Genomic DNA, 25,367 nt, shown 5'->3' on the forward strand with positions numbered 1-25,367 from the left:
GGGGCTTACCTGCCCCACTCCCAATATTTTATTCAAGTTGGCACCCCTGAGGACCCTCAAGGGATGTGGTCTGGAGAGAATCTCAAGAGTCAGACAGGGCAGACTAGAAGGCCTCATTCAGCTCCTGCCTTGGGCTTCATGCTCTCAGCCCCTGCTGTACTTAATTAGGCTTCCAGTTTTACATTTAAGCTCAAAAAGTGGGTTATGTAACCTCAATATTGTGTATGTGGTCTAATACATAAAGCAGATAAATCTCATCTGTTTATTCTTCAAAGACTTCATTCTGAGAACTCTATAACTTTTGAAATAGAAATCAATAAATTCCTATAACTAAATACCAATAGCAAACAGAGACATGGGAGAGAAGACAAAAAAAAATTTTTTAGAGGACTTCTCTCTAAGATACCTTAAGTTGTATTCGGTGTTGCTTCCGTGGACATGCTAATGCCAAATAAAGTGGGCTTCCTTTAAAACACATGCTTTTAGTGGAATTTGCTTCTAGGTAAATGTGTTTAGTATTGGGGTACTGATTATGAACTCCCTGCCTTTTAACTGCAGGCACAGGAAAAGGTTAAATGCCATCTGAGATGGTTCAGAGACCAGGGATATTGAGTTTGTACATGGGAAATTGAGTTTTAAAGTCCTATGTCAGCCATGAAATTGCCACGGAGTGGCTCCGAGCAACTCATGATCTCAGTTTTACCCACTTCTGCAAAGTTATATCATGAGAACTAATAAGATGGGAACAGAAAAAATCTGTTCAACACTGAAGAGTATTTTTGTCCAAGAAACCTGGGAGAGTGCTATTGTGCTCAGGTCCTGCTTTTGGTTTTTCCCAGGGTGAGAACAGGATGTTGGGCTACATGGGTCATTGGCCTGATCCAGTATGCCCTCCTTGGGTGCCCAGCTTAAAAAGAGTTCCTGGTTTGCTGATCCAGAGGTTACTATGACATCTGAACCACGGCATTATGTTTTAAGCGCTGGCAATGAATTAGGGCCAAACCATTGTTTGCCATTCTGGTTTGTAGACAGGGCTCAAATCATAGTTTGGACATTGTGGGAAACTGATTGAACCATGTCCTTTCAAGACCAGCATATTAGAGGAGAGGGAGAAGGTGAACACTCCAGCCAATTCTCTACCCCAGCTCTAACAAACAATGCTTTGTGGAGCAACAATGTTATGCCTGAACCAGAACGCTGAATTGGTCTCATGTTCCCCCTACAACATTTAATTTATTTTCAAAGTTAAATTCAGTTGTACAAGGAGCTGTTGAAATAAAGACCAGACTTCATCTTAATGCTGTCAAATTGAAAGGCCTCTGCTCTGTCTTAATACTCATTGCCCCCTCTCCATGCAGAGCAGAGGCAGCAGAGTAATGCCAATTTTTTCACTCATCTCTGACACGAACTGGGGGGGGGGGATGGACCACATTACATGCAGGCTGGTGTTAAGGAGAGGACTTTACAGGAGGCGGTTCTTCCCATACATAAGCACCTGAAGATGCTGTAAAATGCCACTGTGACCAGAGTGAGTACTCAAATTGGGTGGGAAAAAGAGTCTGCAGGCCCTGCATATAATGGGAAGAAAAAGAGGCAAAGGAAACTTACCCTGCAAAGTAGGGAGTGGTGGTATGCAAGGAGATTCCCAAGGGAAATCTTCCCAGTGGGAAGTTTCCTCCTGCGTCTCAAAAGGCAAGTCTGCAATATTAGGTTGTACAGTTTTCAGGATTTTACTGTTTTATCTTTTGTAAACCATATTGAGCTTTTTTTAAAAAAAACAAAACAAAACAGTCAAGCAGTGTGCAAATTTGATGAGAAATAAATAATACAGTGGTACTTCGGGTTACAGACGCTTCAAGTTACAGACTCCGCTAACCCAGAAATAGTACCTCGGGTTAAGAACTTTGCTTCAGGATGAGAACAGAAATCGCGGCACAGTGGCAGGAGGAGGCCCCATTAGCTAAAGTGGTACCTCAGGTTAAGAACAGTTTCAGGTTAAGAAAGGACTTCCAGAACGAATTAAGTTCTTAACCCGAGGTACCACTGTAAAATGAATATGGAACACAGCTATTCACTGTTGATTTTGGATGAGGCTGCAGGTGTTGTGACTTGAAGCTCAGGAGGGGCAACTTCAGCAGCCACTAAGCTGGAGGCTAGTGTCTGAGCCCAGTTCAGTGTTTTAACCCTGACGTACAAAGCACTAAGTGGAAATACCAGCTCTTTCAGTGCCATCCTGTCTGGTTGGTCAGAGACGCTCTATTGCTTGCTCCATCATTGAGGGAGATCCAAGTTGCCGGAACTTGGAACAGGGCTTTCTTGGTGGTGGTGCCCTGGTGGTGGTGACCTGGCTCTGGAAGGCTCAGGCATCCCTTCTATGTTATATGTTGAAAATGTTATTTTGTCAAGCCTTTGGGTAATGGCAGATGAAGAAATTTGTTGTTGGGATTAAGATATGCATAGTGTATATTTCATATTGTGTTATGAGCTTCTCTTATTTCCATTGATGTGACCTATTGATAAATCCCAATAACAAATAAGTAAAGTTAGTTTGCTCTGGAGCACTTGATTAAAAAAAATCAATGAATCGCTGGCGCAGGGCCCCCTAAACTGGACTAGGAACATAGCATGACTAGCTGGGGAGCTTTAACTCTCTACCACCACTACAGTCTCAGTTGGAATCACACTCCGTGTTGGATTGTCAGGCATGGAGGGGCCAATTCCACCCAGGATTGCAGTGAGGGTAAAGTACTCAAGTCATGCCTACCCTGATGCTATTGTACCCGTTGGTCTGAGCGAGCTACCTGACAAATGTCATGTATAGTTTGTTCTTCAGTAAGATGCTTGTTTGCTTGTCCCTTCATTTGTCCCTTCATTTGTTTGTTTGTTCACTCCCCCCCCCCCCGCTCAGCCTGGACTACAGCTGCACTGAATATTTTATGCTGCGGTGCAGTGATTATGCAGAGCCCCACCCCCTCTTGCACCTTGGAGTGTCCCCTGGTTTATGGTGTGTCATCTGCAAAGGACAACCAGAAGCAGGTGGTAAAAGAGCAGCCGCTGAGGCTGGTCACTTCTGTTGTCTCTCTGTGTGGGGTTTTTTTCCTCTTTAACTTGCGTAGTCTTTCCTCTTATGTTAGCTTATTTTATTGGAAGGCTTCCTATGGTGCGTGTCACTAGTTATCTGCTGCGCTTGGCTGTCACTCTCGGAGACAGCTGGAATAAGAGCGGCTGGAGACGCCTCATTGACATGTTTGCGTGAGAGTCGCTTGTCAGAGGAGGAGTCGCTCTAGAAAGAGCCTCCCAGCACATCCCAGGCGGGGCAGCCGCCTTGTCCCCTTCAGGGAGAAACACTTTGTGGTTTTCAGCAGGCACTGCATTCCTTGACGTTTCAAAGCTCTGCTCTTTCCCCAGCTTGCTCATTAGAGGGAGTTCCAAATTCACACTCCTTTGGGCCAGCGGAGGCAGGAGCCTGTGGGGCTTTGAGGAATGAATGACTGGGAGGGGACTTCTTAACTCCCTTTCATTTTGCTCTGCATTTTTGATGGTATAGAATTACCATAATCTATTGTGAAAGCAAATGTCTGGCTTGGCACTGCTCTAGTTTGAGCTCTGATCTGTAAAGTGCCACTGATTTCCCCCTCCTATTTATCATAGGCCTTGGGAATCTGAGGCCCAGGAGCCAAATGTGGCCCTCCAGGTCTCTCTACCTGGCCCCTAGAATTATCCCCAGGCCACACCCCTCACTGGTGCTGCTTTGCACCCTGGGTATTTTTGCTTGGCTGGAATCTGATAAGGCCTCTTACTTGTTTGGCTGGAGACAGAGAAGGGTGTGTGGGTGGGTGTGCCAAAACTCACCTACTGTACAAAGGTAAAATTCACATTTGTTTCTCTGCCCACTTTTGACTCTGGCCTCATGTCCCTCAAAAGGTTGACTGGAAGGGAATGCAGCCCTTAGGCTGGAAAATATTCCCCTCCCCTGTCTTACCACTTTTCCTATTGCCTGCAGAGGTCAGTCCTCTTTGTTCATTTCTGTCACAGTTGCCTGTTCCACAAATCCTGTCCCAAACCATTGCATTTTCTTGCTGCTCAACCTTAGCTCATCACTGCTAAAGTATCCTCTCGTATTCTCTCACTCAGTCTTACACCACTTTACCTTGGTAAATTGGTGTGGAACACAGTTATTTTTATGTTCTGCATAGCACCTATCACAGAGATGGTGCTAATTTGTTTTTAACATCTCTCATCACATGAAAGGTACTAGCAGCCCAACGCTGCTGATGTTGCTACATGTCAGGCACTGATGGGACTGGAACCCTGGTCTTCAAGGCTTCAGAGTACAGCCCTTGCACCCCTGCACCATGAAATATTAATAAATGTTGTTGTGTTTGTTTAGCATTAGTTGGGTGTTTCTGTTTTGATGTTTGGTAAAGAATTATTGGAAAGGGCAGAAACCTAAGCAATTATAGCTGAAATTCTGATTAGTCACCAAGAAACATCAGTTTAATTGCTTTTGGTGGGATCTGTAAATAGCATCTCACAGCAGACTCAACATCTATGCTTGTGCTAAAAAAACACCCATGGGGCTAGTTTACACTGTATCACCACATGATCGTGAATGCAGCTGTATGGGAAAAGGTTAGGCTGCTTCCACACTAGGTTTTTAATGTGGAATTGCCACACGGTACTATCCCACATTTTATGGGGCAGCCACACAACAACACCATCCCTTCTTCTTCTACTACTTCTTCCTTACCCCTTATTTTCCCTGTGACTTTTCTGTCTCAGACTGCAAAACATCCAAAACATCCATGAGTGGAGAAGTAGCACCATCTACACAGGTGTAGGTGCCAACAGTGTTACCTTCTCTAACCACAATCTCTGGTCTGGCTCAGTGGCAGACTTGGAGGCGGCGGGGAGAGGAGATATCTTGCCTGGGTAACCATTGCCCGTACTATTCAAGCTGGAGGTATCACAAAAAAATGCCATTGTGGTATTATAGCACTATACCACTCTTTCATAATATATATAGCCAGAGAAGCATTTTAGCTCTAATTAGAAGATCAATGGAAGAACTTAAGCTGGGTCATAAAACAGTGCCCACTGCAAGGGTTATAGTGAATGCATGCAGAGTTTTATAGCAGCTATATCATGCCCACTGGTGTAGATGGGACATAGCGTGATGTACACATAGGAGGAGGACAATAGTGTGATAAGTCAATTGCTGTTTGGTTTGTAGCTTACAATGGAAAAGTAATGATTAGGTGACATTGGAGATGCTGGTAGGGAAGCAGCCTTAGTGTGAATTGGATTGTACACCCAGTGAGCCATCATTTCAGTTGTTGGCTCACTGTCTGAACAGCCTGTTTTATATTGACTTTTTCCTCTATGTGATTGTATCCCTGGAAGCATGGTGGTAGATGGAACTGAGCTCTGTGAGCTGAAGTGCAGCATTGAATATTTATTTATTTACTTACTGACCAACCACTCTGAGATTCCAGGGCAGAAATACGTAAAGGAGCTCCCACTCTGATTTATTTTTTACCACATGTCTACTCATGGTGCTTTACTCAGGATGATGCCAGCAGAAGCAGGTGGTGTTGGTTGGTAGACACTCTGTTCCAGGGGTAGGCAACCTTAGGCCCATGGGCCACAAGCGGCCCACAAGGGTCGTTTAACCGGCCCCTGAGCCGCCCCGAACCAAGCCACCCGCTCGGCAGGTCCTCACACACTGCACTAAACTGGCACAGCGTGGCGTGGGGACTCGCTTCTGCAATCATGGTTACATGCGCTCACACACGTGCGCAATCTGGCCCACGGACGGATCTCCGCTGGAGTGAACCGGCCCAGGCGAGGTAAACCTTTGCCGACCCCTGCAGTCTATTCCGTGGTCCCTATGCCTTTTCTATTCTTAACCAACCACTGGAAGGGTAGATTTAGATTTGCAGCAGCAATTCAAACTATCATAATTGATCAGGTTAAGTCTTATTAATTTAAATAATATAACTATAAGTTCATGGACTGAATTAATATATGCTGTATTAACTCTAGAGTGTGGGAGTCTCTGGCCCTCCCACCATCCCGGCTTATTGGCCATTCTTGCTGGGGCTGACGGGAATTGTAGTTCACCAACATCTGGAGGGTCAAAGATTTCCCCACACCTACTCTCATATAATATGGATAATGGGAAGGAATCAGATTAGTTCTTGCATGCACAGCACAAGGTGTGCTTGTGCAGTGGGACTCTTCTGCCTCCTCCCTCATCCCAGCCTCCTAAATCTGCTTTGGGGGGGGTTGAGTGAAACTCTAGAACAGGTTTAGGGAGCACGTGGGGGGAGGGTGGGGGTCTTGTTGCATGAGCAGACCTTGTTACATGCATGCATACCTTGCTTAGCGCTATGTTGAATTTCACCCAATAGTCCCACACTTTCAGTCTGCAGTCTGTTAAATGCAGCTAATAGAATTCCGGGGACTCCAGTAAGTCTTTTTTCTCCTGCCGCCACTTCACATTTATGAATTGTCTTTTTCTGCTGTGATCCCTGTGTTGCTTTATGTGGCTGAAGATGTTCTATTCACTCCAGTTTGGCAGGACATGTACGTGCAGCTGAAGGGCTTCCGTGTAGCAAGAAGTTACAGCTGACCCGACATAGTTCAGGGTAAAGGATCAGGGGACCTATCTAGTTCTGCTCTGTGGAGTTCTGGCAGAGAGCAGAATGAAGGCATTCGGCTTTTCAAAAACTCTACAGTGCATCTTGGAAAGGAATGGCTGCTGCAATTCAGGTTTTTCCTCCCAGGGACTATCTTTTGCTGACCTTTTACTGACTTTGAGAGCTCTTAAGGTGGGAGGTGATGTTCTAACTAAATACTCTTTCCTCTTATCTTGATGGCCCTGCTGCACAACAGACAAAAGGGTGCTTTGCTGTCTTTACCAGACCTTCACTGCAGTTGACAGCCTCATCTAATCCACCATTTGTTACATGCAGCTAAACTTGTTGGTTTGTGATGTGTGTCACCAGATCCTGTATGTTAATGCATGTGGCCTTAAACTAATTTGCAAAGGAGTAGTCATGCTAGTCTTTTGCAGCAAAAACAGCAAAAGGCTCTTCTGGCACCTTTACTGACAAATACATTTATTGTGGCCCCGTCTTTTGTGAACTGTAGTCCATTTCATCAGTTAAAATAAGCTTCCTTTATCCTGAGTTGGGAATAAAAATAGATAAAACTACAAAGCAGGATAACATTTAAAGCAATAGTGTTTGTTTATAACATGTGTATAGTTTTCTAGGCAGCTTGCAATAAAGAGAAAACAATCAAAACACCAAGACACAAAACCACTAAAATAAGTGGGGGAAATATATAAACAAAACAAATCTCACTGCACTCCAGGGCTAATGGTTTCTTCTTTTCCTTAGAAGAAAGATTGTTGGAAATAAGTTCCAGTGGAATTTGACACTGGTCTTCCAAAAATGTGTTCAGGATCAAATTCTTGAATAGGCGGCTGAGCCTGTGGTCTTGTAGATATCCTTATGATTAAGGTAGTGGTAACTGAAAACAATAAATCCTTTTAAAATTTAAGTATTCTTTCAGTTTCTGTTAAACCCTTTTGACAGAGGAACAATAGAACAAGTGGCTTCTCTTGCTTTTGAGGTAGCAAGGCAGTGCCAAAATTATTTTGATGCCCCTTTGATTGTCACTAGGATGATTAAAACTCTTATTTTACATTTCATTCTGTAGTTATAGCTGACTTTCACATTTCTGGTGGTCTGTATCTCTTGACCAAAACGGTCCAAGATTTATGCATTTATATTTAATTGCCTTTTAGCCAAAATGTGACATGCTTTACACAAACTCTTTAAATTTTGAATGGATTTACATTTTCTTGAGTGCATCAGTGTGACTGAATCACACATGTACAAATAGATTACTAGAAGTGTGAGAATCTTCAGGTTTGGATTATAGTTCCTTCTCTTACCACTGATAATCTTAGAGAGGTCACCTGCGTTTCTGACCTTGGATGATACTCTTGATGTTCCATTGTGATGCTTCCTTTGGCTGTGAGGATAAAATGAGGTCTGGATATATTGTAATCTGTCCTTGGAATAGGTTGTGAAAGGAATCACTTTTTTTCTCTCTCTCTCTGCTAAATGAAGCTATTCCCAGATGTGCAAACCTGCAGAGAGGCTGAATATTCTGTAAACGTGACAGGCACTGGAGATCTTCAGTGACTAAGGCAGAGATCATAATAGCTGCCTGCTGTTGTATTTGCATAATATGTGGAAACACAAAGGCTAGAGCTGTAATGAACAGTGGCGCAAAGGAGGCAGCGAGTCCTGGAGCCACGTGTGCAATTAGGCAGACGTGCTTTGTGCTGTCAACTATGCACTTAGGATAATGTGACCCCCCGTCTGTGTTTAAATTTTAAATTATTCCTATACCTTAAATTATGCCTCTTGCCCCCTGTGCCTTCAGTGTAATGGTGACTGAGGCACCCCAAGGTGTCCCAATCTTTGGTAAGGTTGCCAGAACCTACACCGTATTTTAAGTGTGGCACAGAACTTTAATCTAGTATGCTTTTCCTATCACAGAACCACTGTGCCACCAGAAGCTGGCATCTTCCCGTCTGGGAATCTCTTAAAGGTACAGGACTGGGAATGGTCAGCTCTTGGGATCAGGAGAAGGAGAAAAAATTGTCTGTCCGGAACAACACACAGCTGCCACTCACAGGCAGATGATGGCCTAGCTGTCTTGCCATATGCACAGTTGGCAGGTGGAAGCACTTCAGCTCCATCCTATGGGTATTTAAGTGGATAGCAAGCAGATATACCAACCTGACAAAAGTGCTAGAGGCATCTGACAGTAATGTTATCTAGTTCCATGACACAGCACTGAGCTGGAGACCCAAAAGTGATTTAGCTGGTTGAAGGTGTGGGCATTCCTCTGGAGAGAGAAGTTACTGGGACTTGAAACTGCTGGTAAGGAAAGAAGCTGGATCTCTTGCTAGAGAGAGAGAGGTCCAGCTATTAGGGAAAATCTCTCCCATGGACCTTTCCATAGGGCAGGAAGATGAGTGAAGATGAAAGACACAGAAGTATTGGTGAGGTTTTTTTGGTCCAGCTCACATGGTCCAAACAGTCTGTGCAAGAAATGGCAGAATAGTAATGTGCTGTTGTTGTGTTGTGTTTGTATTAATTTTATTCTTTAGTTAGCTGCCCTGGGAATACTGGTTGGTTACTGAAAGGCTGGGTATAAATATAGAAATATCAAGAATACAATAAACGACTTGCCACATAGAAACCTTAACAGCTGCCTTGGTCTGCCAGACCAAGCTCAGGATTGTCAACACTGACTGGTAGTGGTTTTCCAGTGTTTTGGGCAACAGCCTTTCCTATCCTCACCTGGAGACACCAGGGAGTGAACCTGGGACCATTTGAATGCAGTTTGGTAGAGCATATGCTCTATTGCTGGAGCTGATGAATGAGAGTGGAGCAACAGCAAGGAACCTTATAATGTGATGGAAAACCTGCAGTCCTCAATTCAGCAACTTAAGCACCACCATCACCAACAAATAAACCATAACTGGGATTTTCCTAACTGAAAAGTAGCAAGAAGAACAGTTTGAGAGAGCTCCCTGACAAGAGTATTTGACTTAAGTACGGAACAAAATATCAACATGCGTTTGCAGCCCCAGGGCCAATGAAAACAGGTATTATATTAAATGAAGTAAAGGCTAGAAAGATTCATAATCTATTGGAAGGGAAATAGGGAGAAGTGCCCCTAACCTCTCTGATATTTCCCGTAACAGTTGACTCCGTGGCTTTTGCCACAGGAATCTGCATTGCAGAGCTGCTCTGTTCCTAACGCCACCCCTTCTTCCTTGCACATTTGTGATGCACAGTTGGAGAGTGAGTGACCTGTTGCAGTGCTTCCACCAGGAAGCAGAATTTGGTCAAATTCTCCCTGGGAAAATAATGGAAACACTATCTGTATTGGAAGGGGGCAGCCGCACCTTGAAGCATCAGCCAAAGTATTCTGTGGGGTCCTCAAGTTAGATCAGGAGAATCTGCTGTATTTTCCTAGGAGCAATGTAAAGATGAAAACAGAGGAGAAATTTAAGTTTTATGCAGAGCAGTCGGAAGCTTCTAACTAGACTCTATCATTACTTAGGCAGCGTGAGAGCCATACCAGTGCTGTTCCTTCCTGCGCTGGAAGGATAATGTGAGAAGCTTTAGACCAGTGTTTCTCAACCAGGGGCCATATGGCCCCCTGGGCTCCCCAGGATATTCCAAGGGGGCTACAGGTGAAAAATGCGTAAATGGGGGCCCACAGCAAGAGGCTAGGGGACCACAGAAGGAAGTGAGAGGTGAAGAAAAATCTTTTCCTTTGTTTAAAATCCTGATTGGCTGGCTATCCGCTTGGCCAATCACAAGCAGGTAAGGGGGTGGCCCACCAGGGCCTAATGCTCCTTTTTGCCAAGTGCATTTCCTTGGAGCAGTCCTGGTTTGTTTCCAGTGGGAGAGCGTGATTGCTGAGACTCCTGTTTTGACCAGTAGAGCCAGCAACCCAGAACCCCCAGGTCAGGTAAGTGTGGTGATGGGATGGCAATGGGTAGGGCTGGGCAAGCCAGAGCTGCTTTTTGCTGCTGCCAGTTCTGGACCTGGTGGCAGCCTGGGCCTGACTCTGCACTGAGTTCAGTGGGCCTTACTCCCAGGTAAAGGTATGTGGAGCTATAGTGTTTTATCTAGGCAGCCAGGACTCCTCCGTATGACAAGATCTTTTTGCACCAGGTCAGTGAGGACCACTTGCTTTTTAAAATTCTCTCATATAACTCCCTGTGTGCCTTTTGGACTGTATCTGTAGGTTTCCCCCCTGTGTCAAATAACTGGGGTCAAATAAGTGTTGTTTACTTTTTATAATACATGGAAGATGGCTCTTCCTCAGGAGGTTCTGGACTCTCCTTCCTTGGAGGTTTCTAAGCAGAGGTTGGCTGGCCATCCGTCATGTATGATCTAGTTGAGATTCCTGCATTGCGTGGGGTTGGACTTGATCCCTTCCAGCTCTCCATTTCTATGAAGGGCCAGTCGATTCAGGGTTCAGTCTCCAGGACTGGGGGCCCTTACGCCTGCTGCTTGAGTTTCTGGCCAGCTCTCAGATCTTTCCCTCCTTCACAATTTCCCCCAGGGTCTTGGGAGTGGAAAGGGCAGTGAGCTAGGAACTTCAGAGCGGTCACCCAAATGCCTGGCTAGCTGCATATGAGGCTACTCAGGAGGAGAAGGAAGCACCTGCTCCAATCAGGAGCGCCAGGAAAGGGTGGATCACTAGTTCCTATGTAAGCTCCCAGTCTGAGCTGCTTCGTTGCTGATGCACTGGCTCTCATCCAAACTCTCGCCTTCCTGACCTGGGGAAATGGACAAGCTTCTGTGCTGTTGAGAAAATATAAGAACCTGCTCCTAGAAACATCTTTATTAGTCTTGTTATGCTGACAGAAATGGGCTCCCTTCCTGCTAAGGGGTGGCGAAAGTGAAGTGCACTCTGGCCCCAGAACGCAAGTGCCAGACTTTTGACACTCACTTTATCATGCCTTCGTGGATGAAGCTGCTGAGGCTCTGGGGCTGTCTAGCAAGGACTCGGATTAATTGGTGTCTCTGCTAAATGTCTAGAAAAGTATTTGATGTCTGCCAGCCAGCGAGATGCAGAGGTAATTATCCCTCCAACCCCCATGGCCTGCATTAGCCATACATCACTGTGCTGTCACAACACTCTGAGGACTGTTTTTCATACATTGAAAGTGTGAGCCAAGAGGACAAAAGCTTATATATTTTTCAATAAGCAAAATTGGTTGGGGGAGGGGGGAAATGGTTCTGAGCTTCTCAGAACATATGTAATCCTGCCCCTGCTGGCCTTTCAAGGATCCTTGCTTTGGCTAGGGAGCTGGAAAATTTGAGATGCTTTCTTTGTATGGTGTATAAGGAAAGTGATGCTGTGTGTAAAAGTCAATCTGCACAACCGTTACTATAATAGAAAGCAGATAAAGTGCTGGTTTTGGACCTAGGTTAAGATGAATTGCCTAGCCATTTTGGAAGGAAATCTTGCTCTCCCATTAGTTGGCATGATGCAAAAAAAAAGGGGGGAGGGTAGCTGTGTGGATTGATGAGACAAAATGCAAACTATTCTATATGCTCAGAAAGTGCTGGGGAAACAACTGTCCCATACTGAGCTCCTCCCCCCCCTCCAAATCTGAGTATTTACAGAAATGTGTGAGCTGATGTTATCACATCCTGTAAGTTCTCCCCCCACAAAGAAAAAGCCTGGTGCATTGTGTTTGGGGACATGCACAAAGTGTGGGTCTCACATCACACATTTCCATATCTATGTGGAAAAAGGAGAAATCAGAAGCAGGGCTGCTGTTTTTAGCTGTAAATCCAAGTTTGTCATCACACCTATCCTTCCCTTAACAGTGCTGTGTAAGCGGGAAACATACATTGTAAATATTTTAGTTCCTAGTATGTGTTGTACAATTACACAAGATCAAATAATGTCAGTAAAAATCCCTTATGCAGCAAAAAGTTCCCACTAATAAATATAGCCCAATAGGTTGGAAGCAAGATTGTCTCAACATGTAATTTTGAATACTACAAACCTGACAAAAAGAAACTTAATTTAAACTTAGAATGATTAAGACTATAGATGTACATAGTTTACCTGGTAGTAAGCTCCATTTCACACCATTGGGCTTACTTCTAATATGCAAAAGATTGCTTTATGTTGCTAATTGAAAACATATGGGAAAATCCTAACTGTGCCAGAAGCTACAAAGCAAAGGTTTAATAATGGGGGTGGGAGGGACTGTTCCATAGCTTTGGCACCACAACTGAAGTCTTTTCAAGGAACTCTTGAAAATTTGATCTTCCATGGATTAGGAATTCAATTTATGGGAATGTGCTTTGATTCTTGAACACATAAACTTGTGTCATGTTTGGTGATAAGAGGCCAAGATGGAGCTTGGAGCTTGGCCACAAATTCAGAATTATCTTTGGGCTAAACTAGATGAGCTGTTGAAGAATCTATTTGGATTTCACATCTCTCTTTAATTTCTTTTAATAGCAAAAGAGGTTGCCATGAATTGGAGATAAAGCACAAGGGGGTGGTTTTTAAAATTCTGCCACTACCTCCATTAGGGAGAACATACACATACCCCATGTTTATCCCAAGGGTCAAATAGTAATGTGGGTGGATTTGGATCAGGAAAGCAGTGCTGGGGAAGGGGTTAAGTCCTCCTTCCCCAATGCTACAGCCCTCATTCAGGATTGTTTTGCATCTACTTTTGAAATAAAGTAAACGAAAAAGGAGGTTCTGTGCACAATCTCCAGTGTCTTATTTGCCATGGTGAGCAAATAAGACGGTAGCAAGGCTGTTCTAGGCAAGAAGACTGTTCATAATCTCTGTTGGATGAGAGAAGGGGCTTTGGATATCTGTTACTGAGCAGGGCGGTCCTCATGCACACCAATGGACTGTAACCACCCCTCAGTTCCCAGGGGAACCTTTGTCTGTCCAGGATCTAAAAATGTTTCCATATGTGTGCTAACGGATTCCCTGAAGTGTGAATACTCCTATTGCATCAGGGAATCTGGGGAGCATTTTTTGAAGAACCACCCATGCCATGTTCTTTAGAATAATTGCTGATGGTCACCTTCATAGAATTGTAGAGTTGGAAGGGACCTGGTACAGTGGTACCTCGGGTTACATATGCTTCAGGTTACATACGTTTCAGGTTACAGACTCCGCTAACCCAGAAATATTTCCTCGGGTTAAGAACTTTGCTTCAGGATGAGAACAGAAATCGTGCAGTGGCGGCGCAGCAGCAGCAGCAGGAGGCCCCATTAGCTAAAGTGGTGCTTCAGGTTAAGAACAGTTTCAGGTTAAGAACAGACCTCCAGAACGAATTAAGTTCTTAACCCGAGGTACCACTGTATATGGTTCAATGATGATCCACGAAGGGCAGGTATTTTAATGTTTCATCCGTGTGAGCCTCTTTTCTGCTTCTCTTTATAATTTTTAATGGCACATTTAATGTAGAAAGTCTCCTACAGTCTTAATCACATGGTGTGCCTTAAAGTGCTCTGTGAGGTGGCCATTGCCAGCGGCTCTTTTGGCAGAGAGGGTCCATGGACCCCAGGTTGTTCATTACATCATAGTCGGCGGACTATGATGGCTTTTCACCCTGGCTCATTCAGTGAGAAAGAACTGGCCAAAGCTTCCCAGTCATAACCAAGACATAGCATAGGTGACTGAGTCTACTCACACACATAGGAAACACAAACCAGCTTCTCCCTCATGGCTCTCTCCCTCTCATATATCTTCCCTCAGGGACTTTAAGGAAGGAGGCAGCTTATGTTTCCTGAGTGGATGAAAGAAAAAACACAACGTACTGGAAAAAAATCATTCCTTTTTCCCCCGAACGGTGAACAAATATTTTGCGGATGGGCGTGGGAGGATTGGAGCCCAATTAGCTGGTGCACTAGGAGTGGGGTGACAGGGTTGTGCTGGCAGGCCCACCTTTGAGATTTGGGGGGCCTAATTGGGCCCATGGACCAGATGTTGCCCACCCCGGGCTCAGAAATAGTGAGCACGTTGTACTTGCTACTTCTTAAAACAACCAAAATACATCCCTCTCCCCAATTGGATTAGATTGAGGGAAGGCTCGAGAGGAGGCCCAAGGAGAAGTTAAATCTTGTATTACTTTTCTTCAGAAACACCTGCCTCAGTGTTTCAGAGCATGAGCTATTCTCATATTCACCATCTGTCATTTTTACTGCCCATCACATTAGAGGGCGGGGAATAAATGGACACGCTTTCTTTTTCTTTTTACAGCAAAGGAGGAATGGGAGAATAAATGGAGAGTTTATTTCCTTCCATATGAACCAGGCTGAGTCTTAGGTGAGGTTTCGTCATTGGAGCCCATGAATATTTAGCAGGCCTCTGAAGACCTCTTTTTCTCACCCGAAAGTACTGAGAGCCTGACAGTGCAGCTAAAATAACACACTGGCTTTGAGTCGTGCTTATTAGCTGCTGCTTCCCTTCTGTGATGGAGACATTTTGCTGAGAACCCCCAGAGACGTGCTGCCTCTTAGTCTTGGTGGTATGAGGAGGCAAACATGCATAAAATACAGTTTATGTGGTGTAAAAATGCTTTATTAAGCCTGTTCTTTCCATTGCCATCACCACCAATGCAGTGTATCAAATGAGTTTGCCAGGGATGTTAACCTTCATTTATTTACTTTCCCGCTATGGTAGATGAGAGAGCCTGTTCACTGGGCCATAAATAATTGGCCTGAGTTGTATGAGAGAAGTTATTAGGTATAAGATATTTGCCTCCTTTTGGACCCTGGTGCATAGCTGGTCGAGTGCTGATGATAGGATTGGTTCAGGTGCTGCTCTGATATTTCACAGTGCACCTCAGGCCAGACTTAATGTCCAGAGTTAAATGTCAGGAGATCCATCCCTTCAGTCAAGTGAAGCTATCCCAGACCTCAGACAAGCTGTAGAAAATGTGGAGCATTTGATTTCCAACCCTATGGGGAGTCACAAGTTCCAAATCTGTACGTACTGCATGGGTGAGCCCATATTGTGATCTTATTTAGTTGGTATCTGATATCAAGTTGCAACACTATTGTCATTTTTATTTTGTCCTTTAGTCAGTCATAGTTTTTGTCATAGAATCATAGAGTTGGAAGAGACCACAAGGGCCATCGAGTCCAACCCCCTGCCAAGCAGGAAACACCATCAGAGCACTCCTGACATATGGTTGTCAAGCCTCTGCTTAAAGACCTCCAAAGAAGGAGACTCCACCACACTCCTTGGCAGCAAATTCCACTGTCGAACAGCTCTTACTGTCAGGAATATCTTCCTAATGTTTAGGTGAAATCTTCTTTCTTGTAGTTTGGATCCATTGCTCCGTGTCCGCTTCTCTGGAGCAGCAGAAAACAACCTTTCTCCCTCCTCTATGTGACATCCTTTTATATATTTGAACATGGCTATCATATCACCCCTTAACCTCCTCTTCTCCAGGCTAAACATGCCCAGCTCCCTTAGCCGTTCCTCATAAGGCATTGTTTCCAGGCCTTTGACCATTTTGGTTGCCCTCCTCTGGACACGTTCCAGTTTGTCAGTGTCCTTCTTGAACTGTTACAGATAGGTAGCCGTGTTGGTCTGCCATAGTCAAAACAAAACAAATTTTTTTTTCCTTCCAGTAGCACCTTAAAGACCAACTAAGTTAGTTCTTGGTATGAGCTTTCGTGTGCATGCATCTGAAGAAGTGTGCATGCACACGAAAGCTCATACCAAGAACTAACTTAGTTGGTCTTTAAGGTGCTACTGGAAGGGAAAAAAATTTTTTTGTTTTGTTTTTTCTTCTTGAACTGTGGTGCCTAGAACTGGACACAGTACTCCAGGTGAGGTCTGACCAGAGCAGAATACAGTGGCACTATTACTTCCCTTGATCTAGATGCTATACTCCTATTGATGCAGCCCAGAATTGCATTGGCTTTTTTAGCTGCCGCGTCACACTGTTGGCTCATGTCAAGTTTGTGGTCAACCAAGACTCCTAGATCCTTTTCACATGTAGTGCTCTCAAGCCAGGTGTCACCCATCTTGTATTTGTGCCTCTCATTTTTTTTTTGCCCAAGTGCAATACTTTACATTTCTCCCTATTAAAATTCATCTTGATTGTTTTGGCCCAGTTCTCTAATCTGTCAAGGTCGTTTTGAAGTGTGATCCTGTCCTCTGGGGTGTTAGCCACCCCTCCCAGTTTGGTGTCATCTGCAAATTTGATCAGGATGCCCTTGAGTCCATCATCCAAGTCGTTGATAAAGATGTTGAATAAGACCGGGCCCAAGACAGAACCCTGTGGCACCCCACTAGTCACTCTTCTTGTGTTAAGTTCTCTGCCATCACCAAAAACTGGGCTTTTGCATTCCCCTTATTTCCATCTTTTGCAACTTTTAAGGCTTTCTGCTGTTAACTGTTTAGGTTTCTTTGTTGTTGTTAACTCCTTACTAGCCCAGTTTTCATTTTTCATTAAGAAATATTTAAGAATGCTAACTGGGAAATTCTTGCAATCTACTGTTTTCTAATGGCCTGTATCTCTTAAAACACTACCTCCAAAAATCCAGATATATATGGAGGTTGTGTTCTGAGGTAAGCACCTTTTTCAGTGCTTGCACACTGAACAAGTATGAGTCTTTACAGACACAGGAAAGTTTGAGAGGTATGCTGTATCACCTATGAATTACTTTTAAAGAAATTTCTCTCATGTGTAGAAACTGTGTCTAATGGGTTTCTCTTTTTGTACCTGTTTCTTGGTACAAATTATACTGTCTTATTGCTTGTGTTGTAATGTTCTTATTTGTTATCAATCAATTGTTTTATTTGTATCTGCGTTTTCTAAAGATAAAACCATGCTCAAGATGGTTTACAACATATAAAAAATTACATAACTGCAAACATAAAAAGGTGCTCACAAACAATAAACAAAACGTCAAAAAGTACACAACCAAATTACCCTGCTTGGGAGTGTTTTGTGTGTTCCTTTTTTTGAACTTAGAGATACCTCTGAGGAACTAGCTGGTAAGTGCGTGTGGGTGTTTGCATGTTGCATGTGTGTTTAGGGATGTTTTTAATGTTTGATGTTTTGTTGTGCTTTTAATTCTGTTGGAAGCCACCCAGAGTGGCTGGGGAAACCCAGCCAGATGGGCGGGGTATAAACAATAAATTATATTATTATCATTATCATCATTATTGAAGCGGCAGGCTTGGCAAAGTGGTCTTGCTCTTCAAGTTCATTCATGATATGAGTGCCATTCCGCTCTAATCTCCTGTGCAGGCAGAGGTGGTGATGGGGTAGCATTAGCAGTGAATGAAGGCCGTCCTCACATGGGAATTATTACTGGAACGTGCTTGCTAACCAGAATTTGCCCAGCTCTGCTATTAATTACTGCTGCACATAATGCAGACACAGCTAGCTTAATTTTAAGTCCTCTGACACCTTTGGGGAGAGGCTGAAATTTCCTCCCAGCTAGGCTTGGATCCACCTTTGCTCATCTGCTTCTCATTGACCACAACTCTTTGGGTTCATTCTGTGCACCATTTACCCAGGATGTCTCCTTTCCAGCATGGTTGCCTCTCAACCAGTTCCATGTTACCTACAGCTTTAGGTCTTCTCTGGAAGACAAAAGCAGACTGAGCCCCCCCCCCCCCCGTTCTCTTGCAAGGAGGCTACACTGAACAGAGTTTCTGAGTTTTCTGCTGCTTGTCCCCTCTTCCTTGGGGATGCCCACGACATTAGATGAGCTGGAGGCAGGGAATCCTCCTTTCTCTCTCCTTGCATTTCTCTTTGCTTGGTATTGCAAGGCAAACACGACTGAAAATTCGACAGCATGTCTCTTTGTTTGCTGCCACAAGCATGCTCCGTTACCTCTTGTCTCTCTGCTTGTAATGCTCAGTCCTGACATAAACTTTGAAGGTGTACAACTTTAATTTCCTTCTCCCAGTTTAATTTGTCCCATGTAGAAAAGGGAGAAAGCAAGCTCTTCCAGTAAAGGAATTCAAAGAGCAAAAAACAGGAAAGTTAGAGAAGAAAGCATCTCCTTTGTCCACACCCCACAGTCATGCTCACTGCCCTAGACATTGGCGCACGCTCCATCAATAGGGTAAGTCAGTCACAAGCTGTGCAGCCTTGTCTTGAGAAGGCAAAACGACACTGACCCCCCCCTGCCACCGCTCACAAACCACAAGTGTGGAAGGCTATATGTACAGGAATTACACACAGGTGAGCACTGGGGTAATAAGAGACTAGCTGAAAGGAAGCAGGCAGACATATCCTTGGGCTTTTAGTTGCCATGCTGTGCCGCCACCACTCTGGAGCTGCACAGCCTTAGGCTTGTTACTGAACAAAGCGGCAGCACCTCTCCTTTGTACCCTTCTTCAGACTGAAGAGTGCTTCTGATGGCTGCTTTTTTTAGCCATGTCTGAGGGTGCTCTGGAAAAGGAGAGCTCCTTGGAGGTTAGAGGTAAGGATCAGACAACGGCACTCAGACTGGTACATGGTCTGTTCTGTCAAAAGCATACGTGAGCGAGGGACTAGAGGGTTCGATGAGAGGGTGACATTGTGCAACCTGTTCAGTTCCTGTCTTGGAACTCAAGTGAACTAAGCTGAAACGGATTCTTGCATCTGATTTTTAAATTCAGAAGTGTGGAGGCTGAGTCTTGTTGCCTTTGGAGCAGGGAGTTCCAGGTCCATGAAGGCTTTCAGTGGTGCCTCTAGGCAGGAGCACCAGACACTCAGTTTTCATTTCTTTTTAAATAACAAAAGCATTTTTTATCCCTTCTAGAAAGTTATGTGGTAAAATGTGCAGTTACCTTTGAAGTTTTTTCCTTGAAATGTGACTGTTGTGGCTACCTTGTATATTTTTTCTGGTACTGAGGAATCCTTGCTATTGGACAGCATCAGTGTGCGATTTCCATAATCAAGGCATAGTGATGGCAAGCATAAAGTTGTGGAGGGTGGTTGTGTCTCTCAAGTTTGTGCTATACTATGCTGCCCTTGGCAGCCATTTTCTATTATGTCACATCCCACGGCAGCCATTTTGTGATGGATTCCCTCAGCACTTTCTCAAAATGTGAAGTGTGTCCACTAGTCAAAAACAGTTGGCAACCCCCTAGTTTATGTATTTATTCACCACCACCACCACGCTGGATTCCCTTTAGTGTATCCTCTGTTCCCTGTTAGCTACAAGTTATAATTTGCATTTATATTGCACTATTGGCTATTGAACACCACACATTAGATCAAGTGCTGTGCACTTTTATGGCCAACAGCCTACAAGAATAAACAGATTGGTCCCAAAGGTGTCATGCCAGCTTTTGCCTTTGTACTGCTGCTGCAGACTAATAAGATTGCTGTTCTGGGATGACTCTTCTTAGAAAAGGAGGCCCTTGGTAGCAGAATGATTCAGAGCTAAGAAGGGTTTGCTTCAACAAAGGGTGCTGATTTTGAAGACAGCAGCCCGTAAAGCACCTGTGTTTGGAGCTTAAAGCAAGAAGTAAGCCAATGCTTTCTGTCCATTGTTTTCTGGTACCGCCCCTTCCTTCTCTCAAGAAACTAAAAGCTAGTTCCTGTCTGCCGATAATGTTTTCCTATTAAAAGCTTAGAAACCTGGCAAGATAGGTTATTGGGCAAAAGTATATGGGCATTTCGCCAGTATTGAGTGGGGCTGAATTTGGTCCCTTTAGTGCAGAGCACCCCCCTCTCTCCCAAAAAAGTCAGTACTTTCTGACATAGGAAGTAATTGTGTCTTTGTAAACAGCCCATTGCTGCTTTGGCTCATTTGCTCTCACCTTTTGTTCATGCCTTAGCAAGGGAGCCTCTCTGCCCAGCCAATCATCCCAGCATCTTTCCTGCTGCTATTCATCAGGACAGTGACTTGGTACCTAACATCTCTGAATTTTTACAGGGTCTATTGTGAAAGCTCACTTCTGTTCCCAGGGCCAGGGCAGTACCCAGGGCAATTTGGGGGGTGGGTCACTCCTGATGCTTGCACTTGCCCTGAAGTTTCTTTGTGTGGGTTTGCAGTTGCAGTTTGCCATTTTCTCCAGCGGAGAATGCCATAATACGAGGCACTCAAAGATCACTAATGAGTTTAATTTTATGGCCCTTCATTGGCCTGTTGCTCACTGTTTGATTGCCCTGTTTTATTGCTCTAATTATATTGTTAATCGAGTTTATTACTTGTTTCCCCCTCTCACTCCTTTTTTGATTAAATGTAGATTTATGTCCTCCTCGCCATCCACCATACAGTGTTCTCACTCTTTCCATAGTCTGACCATGAAACTAGGACTCTGGATACTTCCAGTGTCACTCTTTTCGGGTGGGATAATTCAGGCTATGCAATTAAAGCTGACTTGGAGCTCTTGTGCAACAAACCTGCTTCCCCAAAAGGTCAGACTTTTTATGATAAGGAAAGTGATGGGGAAATGTGGGATTAACCCTTGCTTGATGCAACACTGTCTAAATCTCCCCACAAACAAATCAGGATAAATGTTCATTAAATAGACAACGACCTCTTAATATCTCCACCAAACAATTTGGGTTGAATGCTCATTAAAAGGTAAATTGTTGGTACCCAGATGAACTTTTTGGAAAATAAGGATATTTTTGAAGATATCCAGTAGGTTTTGTGCTGTTAGTAGAAAAGATAAGAATAGGCAAGGATTCCAAGGCAATTGATTCTTTGCAGAGAAGCGGGGCAGGGGAAGGGATTTGTATTTTCAAATTTGGATATCAATATATTTGTTGTAAAATTGAAAAATGATGTAAAAAAAGATTATTTGCATCTTAAGTTAGGCATAACCAGCTGAATGTGTGAGTTCCTCGTTTCAACAATAGTTTTCAAAAGCTTCCTCTACGTCCTTTTTTTTCTTTGCTTACAGTCAAGAGTCTACAACAGAAAATAAAACTGCATTATGACCAGTTCAAAATGTTGGCCTATATTCACTAAATTTGAAAATAGGTATTGTCAGTGTATGAAATTCCAATACTGTTGAGATCTTCGGGTGGAGGGGATCTTCCTCATCCTTATTGTCTGTTAATGACAGTAGCTCTTGACTATGCTAGTTATTTACTGTATATCCATATATTTGTAATGCACGAGTTATATCTGGTATTTGGTGTTGAAAAATGTTCTGATTCTAGGGAGGTTCAAATTTGCCTGCTTCAGCTTGGCACCTAGCATAAATGAATGTGGGGCATGTACGTCATGAATGAGTAATGGTGACTAGTAGGACTAACTCTGGCTACCAGGGCCGGCCCCAACATGAGACAGGGGCATTAGATCCGGATGCAGATGTATTGGGCTGGCCCTGCCAGCCACTTGTGAATTTCATTGCCTTGGTGTGCCTGTGTAATTGCCCTGCTCCAATCTCACTTTCAACTCTTTTTGAAAGGCCAGTAGATAGTTGCACCTGCTATTCTTGCAATTCCACAGATTTATTTTGGATTGGATGTGCACAAATATACAATATGTTCACACAATCAATATTGCAAATGGATGCAACTGCAGTTTTGGTGTCTTGCACAGAAGTTAGAATTCTGGCTATCCCTATTGCTGCAGCAGTTACTAGGAGAAGCTGCTGAATATTTTCTTTTCCTTACTTGCTGAAGATATGGAAATCCCACCTTCTGTTGTATCTAGCAATAGGAACAACTGAGGGGGAGAGGAAGGTAAATTTTTTTTTGCATAAATGTGTTACCGGATGTGTGCGTGCGTGTGTGTGTGTTAGATTACATTGATAAAGGCATCAGGACACACATTAACCTCTCCCTTTTGCACAGGACTGGCCTTCACAAACCCCAGTGAGCAGCTACAAACCCCAGTTTGTATATAGTCTTGTAATGACTCCCATTTCCTACTTGCTGGGAGGAGGCATTTGCTAGTTTTGTCACACAACTGTAACATTTCGTTCCCTCTACCTTCTTGGACCAAGCAGGGCTCTGGGCTCTCCACCTTCCCTTCCTCAGAGCTTTGTCCTGCATGGTTCAGGGAAAAGGAGAGTTTTATTTCCCAGCGGGGTGAGTGGGATGTCAAGATGCATCCAAGAGGTCACTTTAGATCCCTGCGTCTTTGCACCTCTTTCTCTCATATGTCTTTACGCAGGTGGCCAGCTGGCTCCTTGCATTGGCTTCATTCTCCCCAGCGATCTGGTGCTTAAAATAGCACCAAACCTCAAGTCATTATCCTCCTTGGGGGTTCCCACCTGGCTTTGCCTTTGGGTAGAACTGTCTTTAGACTGGTCAGTCTTTTCCCTTCCGCTCTGATGAGAACGAGACTGGCACTCCCTTTAGAGAGGATTGGAGTGTGTAGGCAGCTGCAGGAACTTGGCAGATCTACCCTCCTTTCCCCCCAAAAGAGTTTTTAACACACTCTTTCAGAAAAAGTATACAACTCTTATTTGACCACTAAAAAAATGTTTGTCACAAGAAACTTTCTTCAAGTTTCTCTTCCGGGGGCAGTTTCTTTCTTTTTTTAAAGAGGCAGCTAGGAAAGCAGAAACTTGCAGTCCAAGCTTAGTAATTGTTCCCATCCACTGCACTTCAGAGAGATGCCAGTCTCTGAAGGATCCAGCCTAGCGCAGGCTCTACTTCCCATCTTCTTTGAGTATTCTCTTTTGTTTTTCCTGGCTGAAATGTGACCTTAATTATGCCTTTTGTTTGCCTTGATGGGTGGGATGTGGGTGGCGCTGTGGGTTAAACCACTGAGTCTAGGGCTTGCCGATCAGAAGGTTGGTGGTTCGAATCCCCGCAACGGGGTGAGCTCCCATTGCTCGGTCCCTGCTCCTGCCAACCTAGCAGTTCAAAAGCACATCAAAGTGCAAGTAGATAAATAGGTACCGCTCTGGCGGGAAGGTAAACGGCGATTCCGTGCACTGCTCTGGTTCGCCAGAAGCAGCTTAGTCATGCTGGCCACATGACCCGGAAGCTGTACACCGGCTCCCTCGGCCAGTAAAGGGAGATGAGTGACAGAACCCCAGAGTTGGTCACGACTGAACCTAATGGTCAGGGGTCCCTGTACCTTTATCTTGCCTTGATGTAGGACAGAGAAGTGTGTATGTGTGTAGAAACTAGCCTTTCTAATTCACATTTGTTGCCTTGTCCACTTTTGATTCTGATCCTGCCCACCTCTGGCCTGTGGCTGCAAGAAGGTTGCCCAGAACAGAATGTGGCCCTTGATTTGAAAACAATTCTTCCCTGTTCTGGACTTTGGACTGCCTGCCTTATCTTCATATTCTTGACCTTTACCTTCTGGTGTCTCGAACACCCCCCTGCTAAAGATGCATCTGGCAAATGCTGTCATAATGGCATTTCTACACTACAGACTGATACATCTTTCTATATCAATTTAACTGTCATGGCTTCCCCCAAATAACCCTTGGAGTTTGGTAAGTATGCTGGAATTTATTTGTTTATTTGGGGGGGGGGGCATTTCCAGAGGAGAGAATTTTAAAGCAGTTTAGTATGACCAAAGACAGCTGCATATCTTAATGCAGTGTATATTCCTGGATATTTTTATTATCTACTTGGCTCTTTCCTATTTTATCCCTATTTTTAGGATCTGCTTTCTCTTTTCACCTTGTTATATGCGCACAGGGACTATCCTTCTACCACTCTATCACCAATAATCTCCAAAAAGTGCACCAGTGTTGATTGCTGATTATGCCATCACATGGAGTTTAAAATGCTTTGCGATCTTCCCGCTTTTCACCCAGCTTAGCTTTTATCCTATTCGCTTTCCAAGTCCCAGAATTTGGAATCTCGTTCTTAGCAGTATTGGACAGAGCTGTAGTCCATGCCTCGGGGAAAGAGAGCAGCAGCAGCAGCAACAACAGCTGGTGTGCTGTGATTGACAGGATGATAAGGTGACTGCACAGGCTGAAAGAGGATGGGAATAATTCTTGGCAATTCATTTTCTTCCAAGAGGAAGAAGGTGTGACTTGAGAGCAGTATAGTGGCTGGAAAGTGACCATGTGCCTAAATGTCCTGGAGGGAAAAGGGGCTTATAATGGGAGAAGACAGATGCAACACCATATTGAAAGTGGCCTCACCACACGGAGGCCACAACTGTCCCATACATTTAAAGCACTATTGTACCACTTTAACAGTTACTGCTTACTGCAAAAAATCCTGGGAACTGTAATTTGTTAAGGATGCTAAGAATTGTTAGGAAACCCCCTTGCAGAGCTGCAGTTCCCAGATTGATTGCTAAACCACTGTGGGCATTGTAGCTCTGTGAGGGGAATAGGGCGTCTCCTAATAACATTCCGATTCTGGAAAGTGAAAACCTCACCTGTATTGCCCCGTTCAACTCAGAATTTGCGAAACAGACAAAGCTGATGCCCCTCCCTAATAAACATATAATCCTACAGAATAATCCAAGTATTCCAGTTCTTCTGATTATGAGTCCAGTCTTTCTGTCCTTAGCATTTCAAGGCCATACAGTACAGTAAATAAAAGGTGCTAGCTGGAAAACTTATATGTACCTTTTGAGTCCCTTGTAGCAGGTATATTCATGGCTTTTTGAACATAGTCTTCCTAACACTTTAGTTGTGTAGGTAACCCAAACTTCTAGGGTAAAGATCTTTTATAGTTAGATGCTATTGCTGACATCTGTCATAACAAAAAGAGTGCCTTATTCATATAAAATATTTTCTGTTCGCTCCAGAATTAAATTTCTGGAGCCCAACTGTGGTAAGGCAGAATAGGGCAGGGAATAGCATTACAGGGTTGGGATGTTTGTACTTGGCCTCATAGTGTGTAATTCTGCCTT

General features: G+C 44.0%; 1 protein-coding gene across 5 annotated transcripts in view; it reads left to right on the top strand.

Annotated features, from left to right (window-relative positions):
- Positions 1 to 25,367, top strand: part of B4GALNT4 (beta-1,4-N-acetyl-galactosaminyltransferase 4) — a 160,458-nt gene that overhangs the window by 32,864 nt on the left and 102,227 nt on the right. Inside the window, exon 1 of one of the 5 annotated variants that reach the window (XM_083607017.1) lies at positions 10,429 to 10,572. The exons of 1 other annotated variant lie outside the window; for it this stretch is intronic. Coding sequence is in view for 2 of the 4 variants with exons in the window: in XM_083607015.1 (XP_083463141.1) it covers positions 15,476 to 15,590 (115 nt within the window). In the remaining 2 variants the exon portion in view is untranslated. Of the gene's footprint in view, positions 1 to 10,428; positions 10,573 to 14,869; positions 15,591 to 18,865; positions 19,059 to 25,367 lie in introns of those variants that run through there. 3 more of the 5 variants (XM_083607018.1, XM_083607015.1, XM_083607016.1) reach the window with 3 other exon arrangements.

The sequence above is a fragment of the Podarcis filfolensis genome (assembly GCF_964270895.1).
Source record: "Podarcis filfolensis genome assembly, chromosome: 1".
Taxonomy (NCBI): Eukaryota; Metazoa; Chordata; class Lepidosauria; order Squamata; family Lacertidae; genus Podarcis; species Podarcis filfolensis.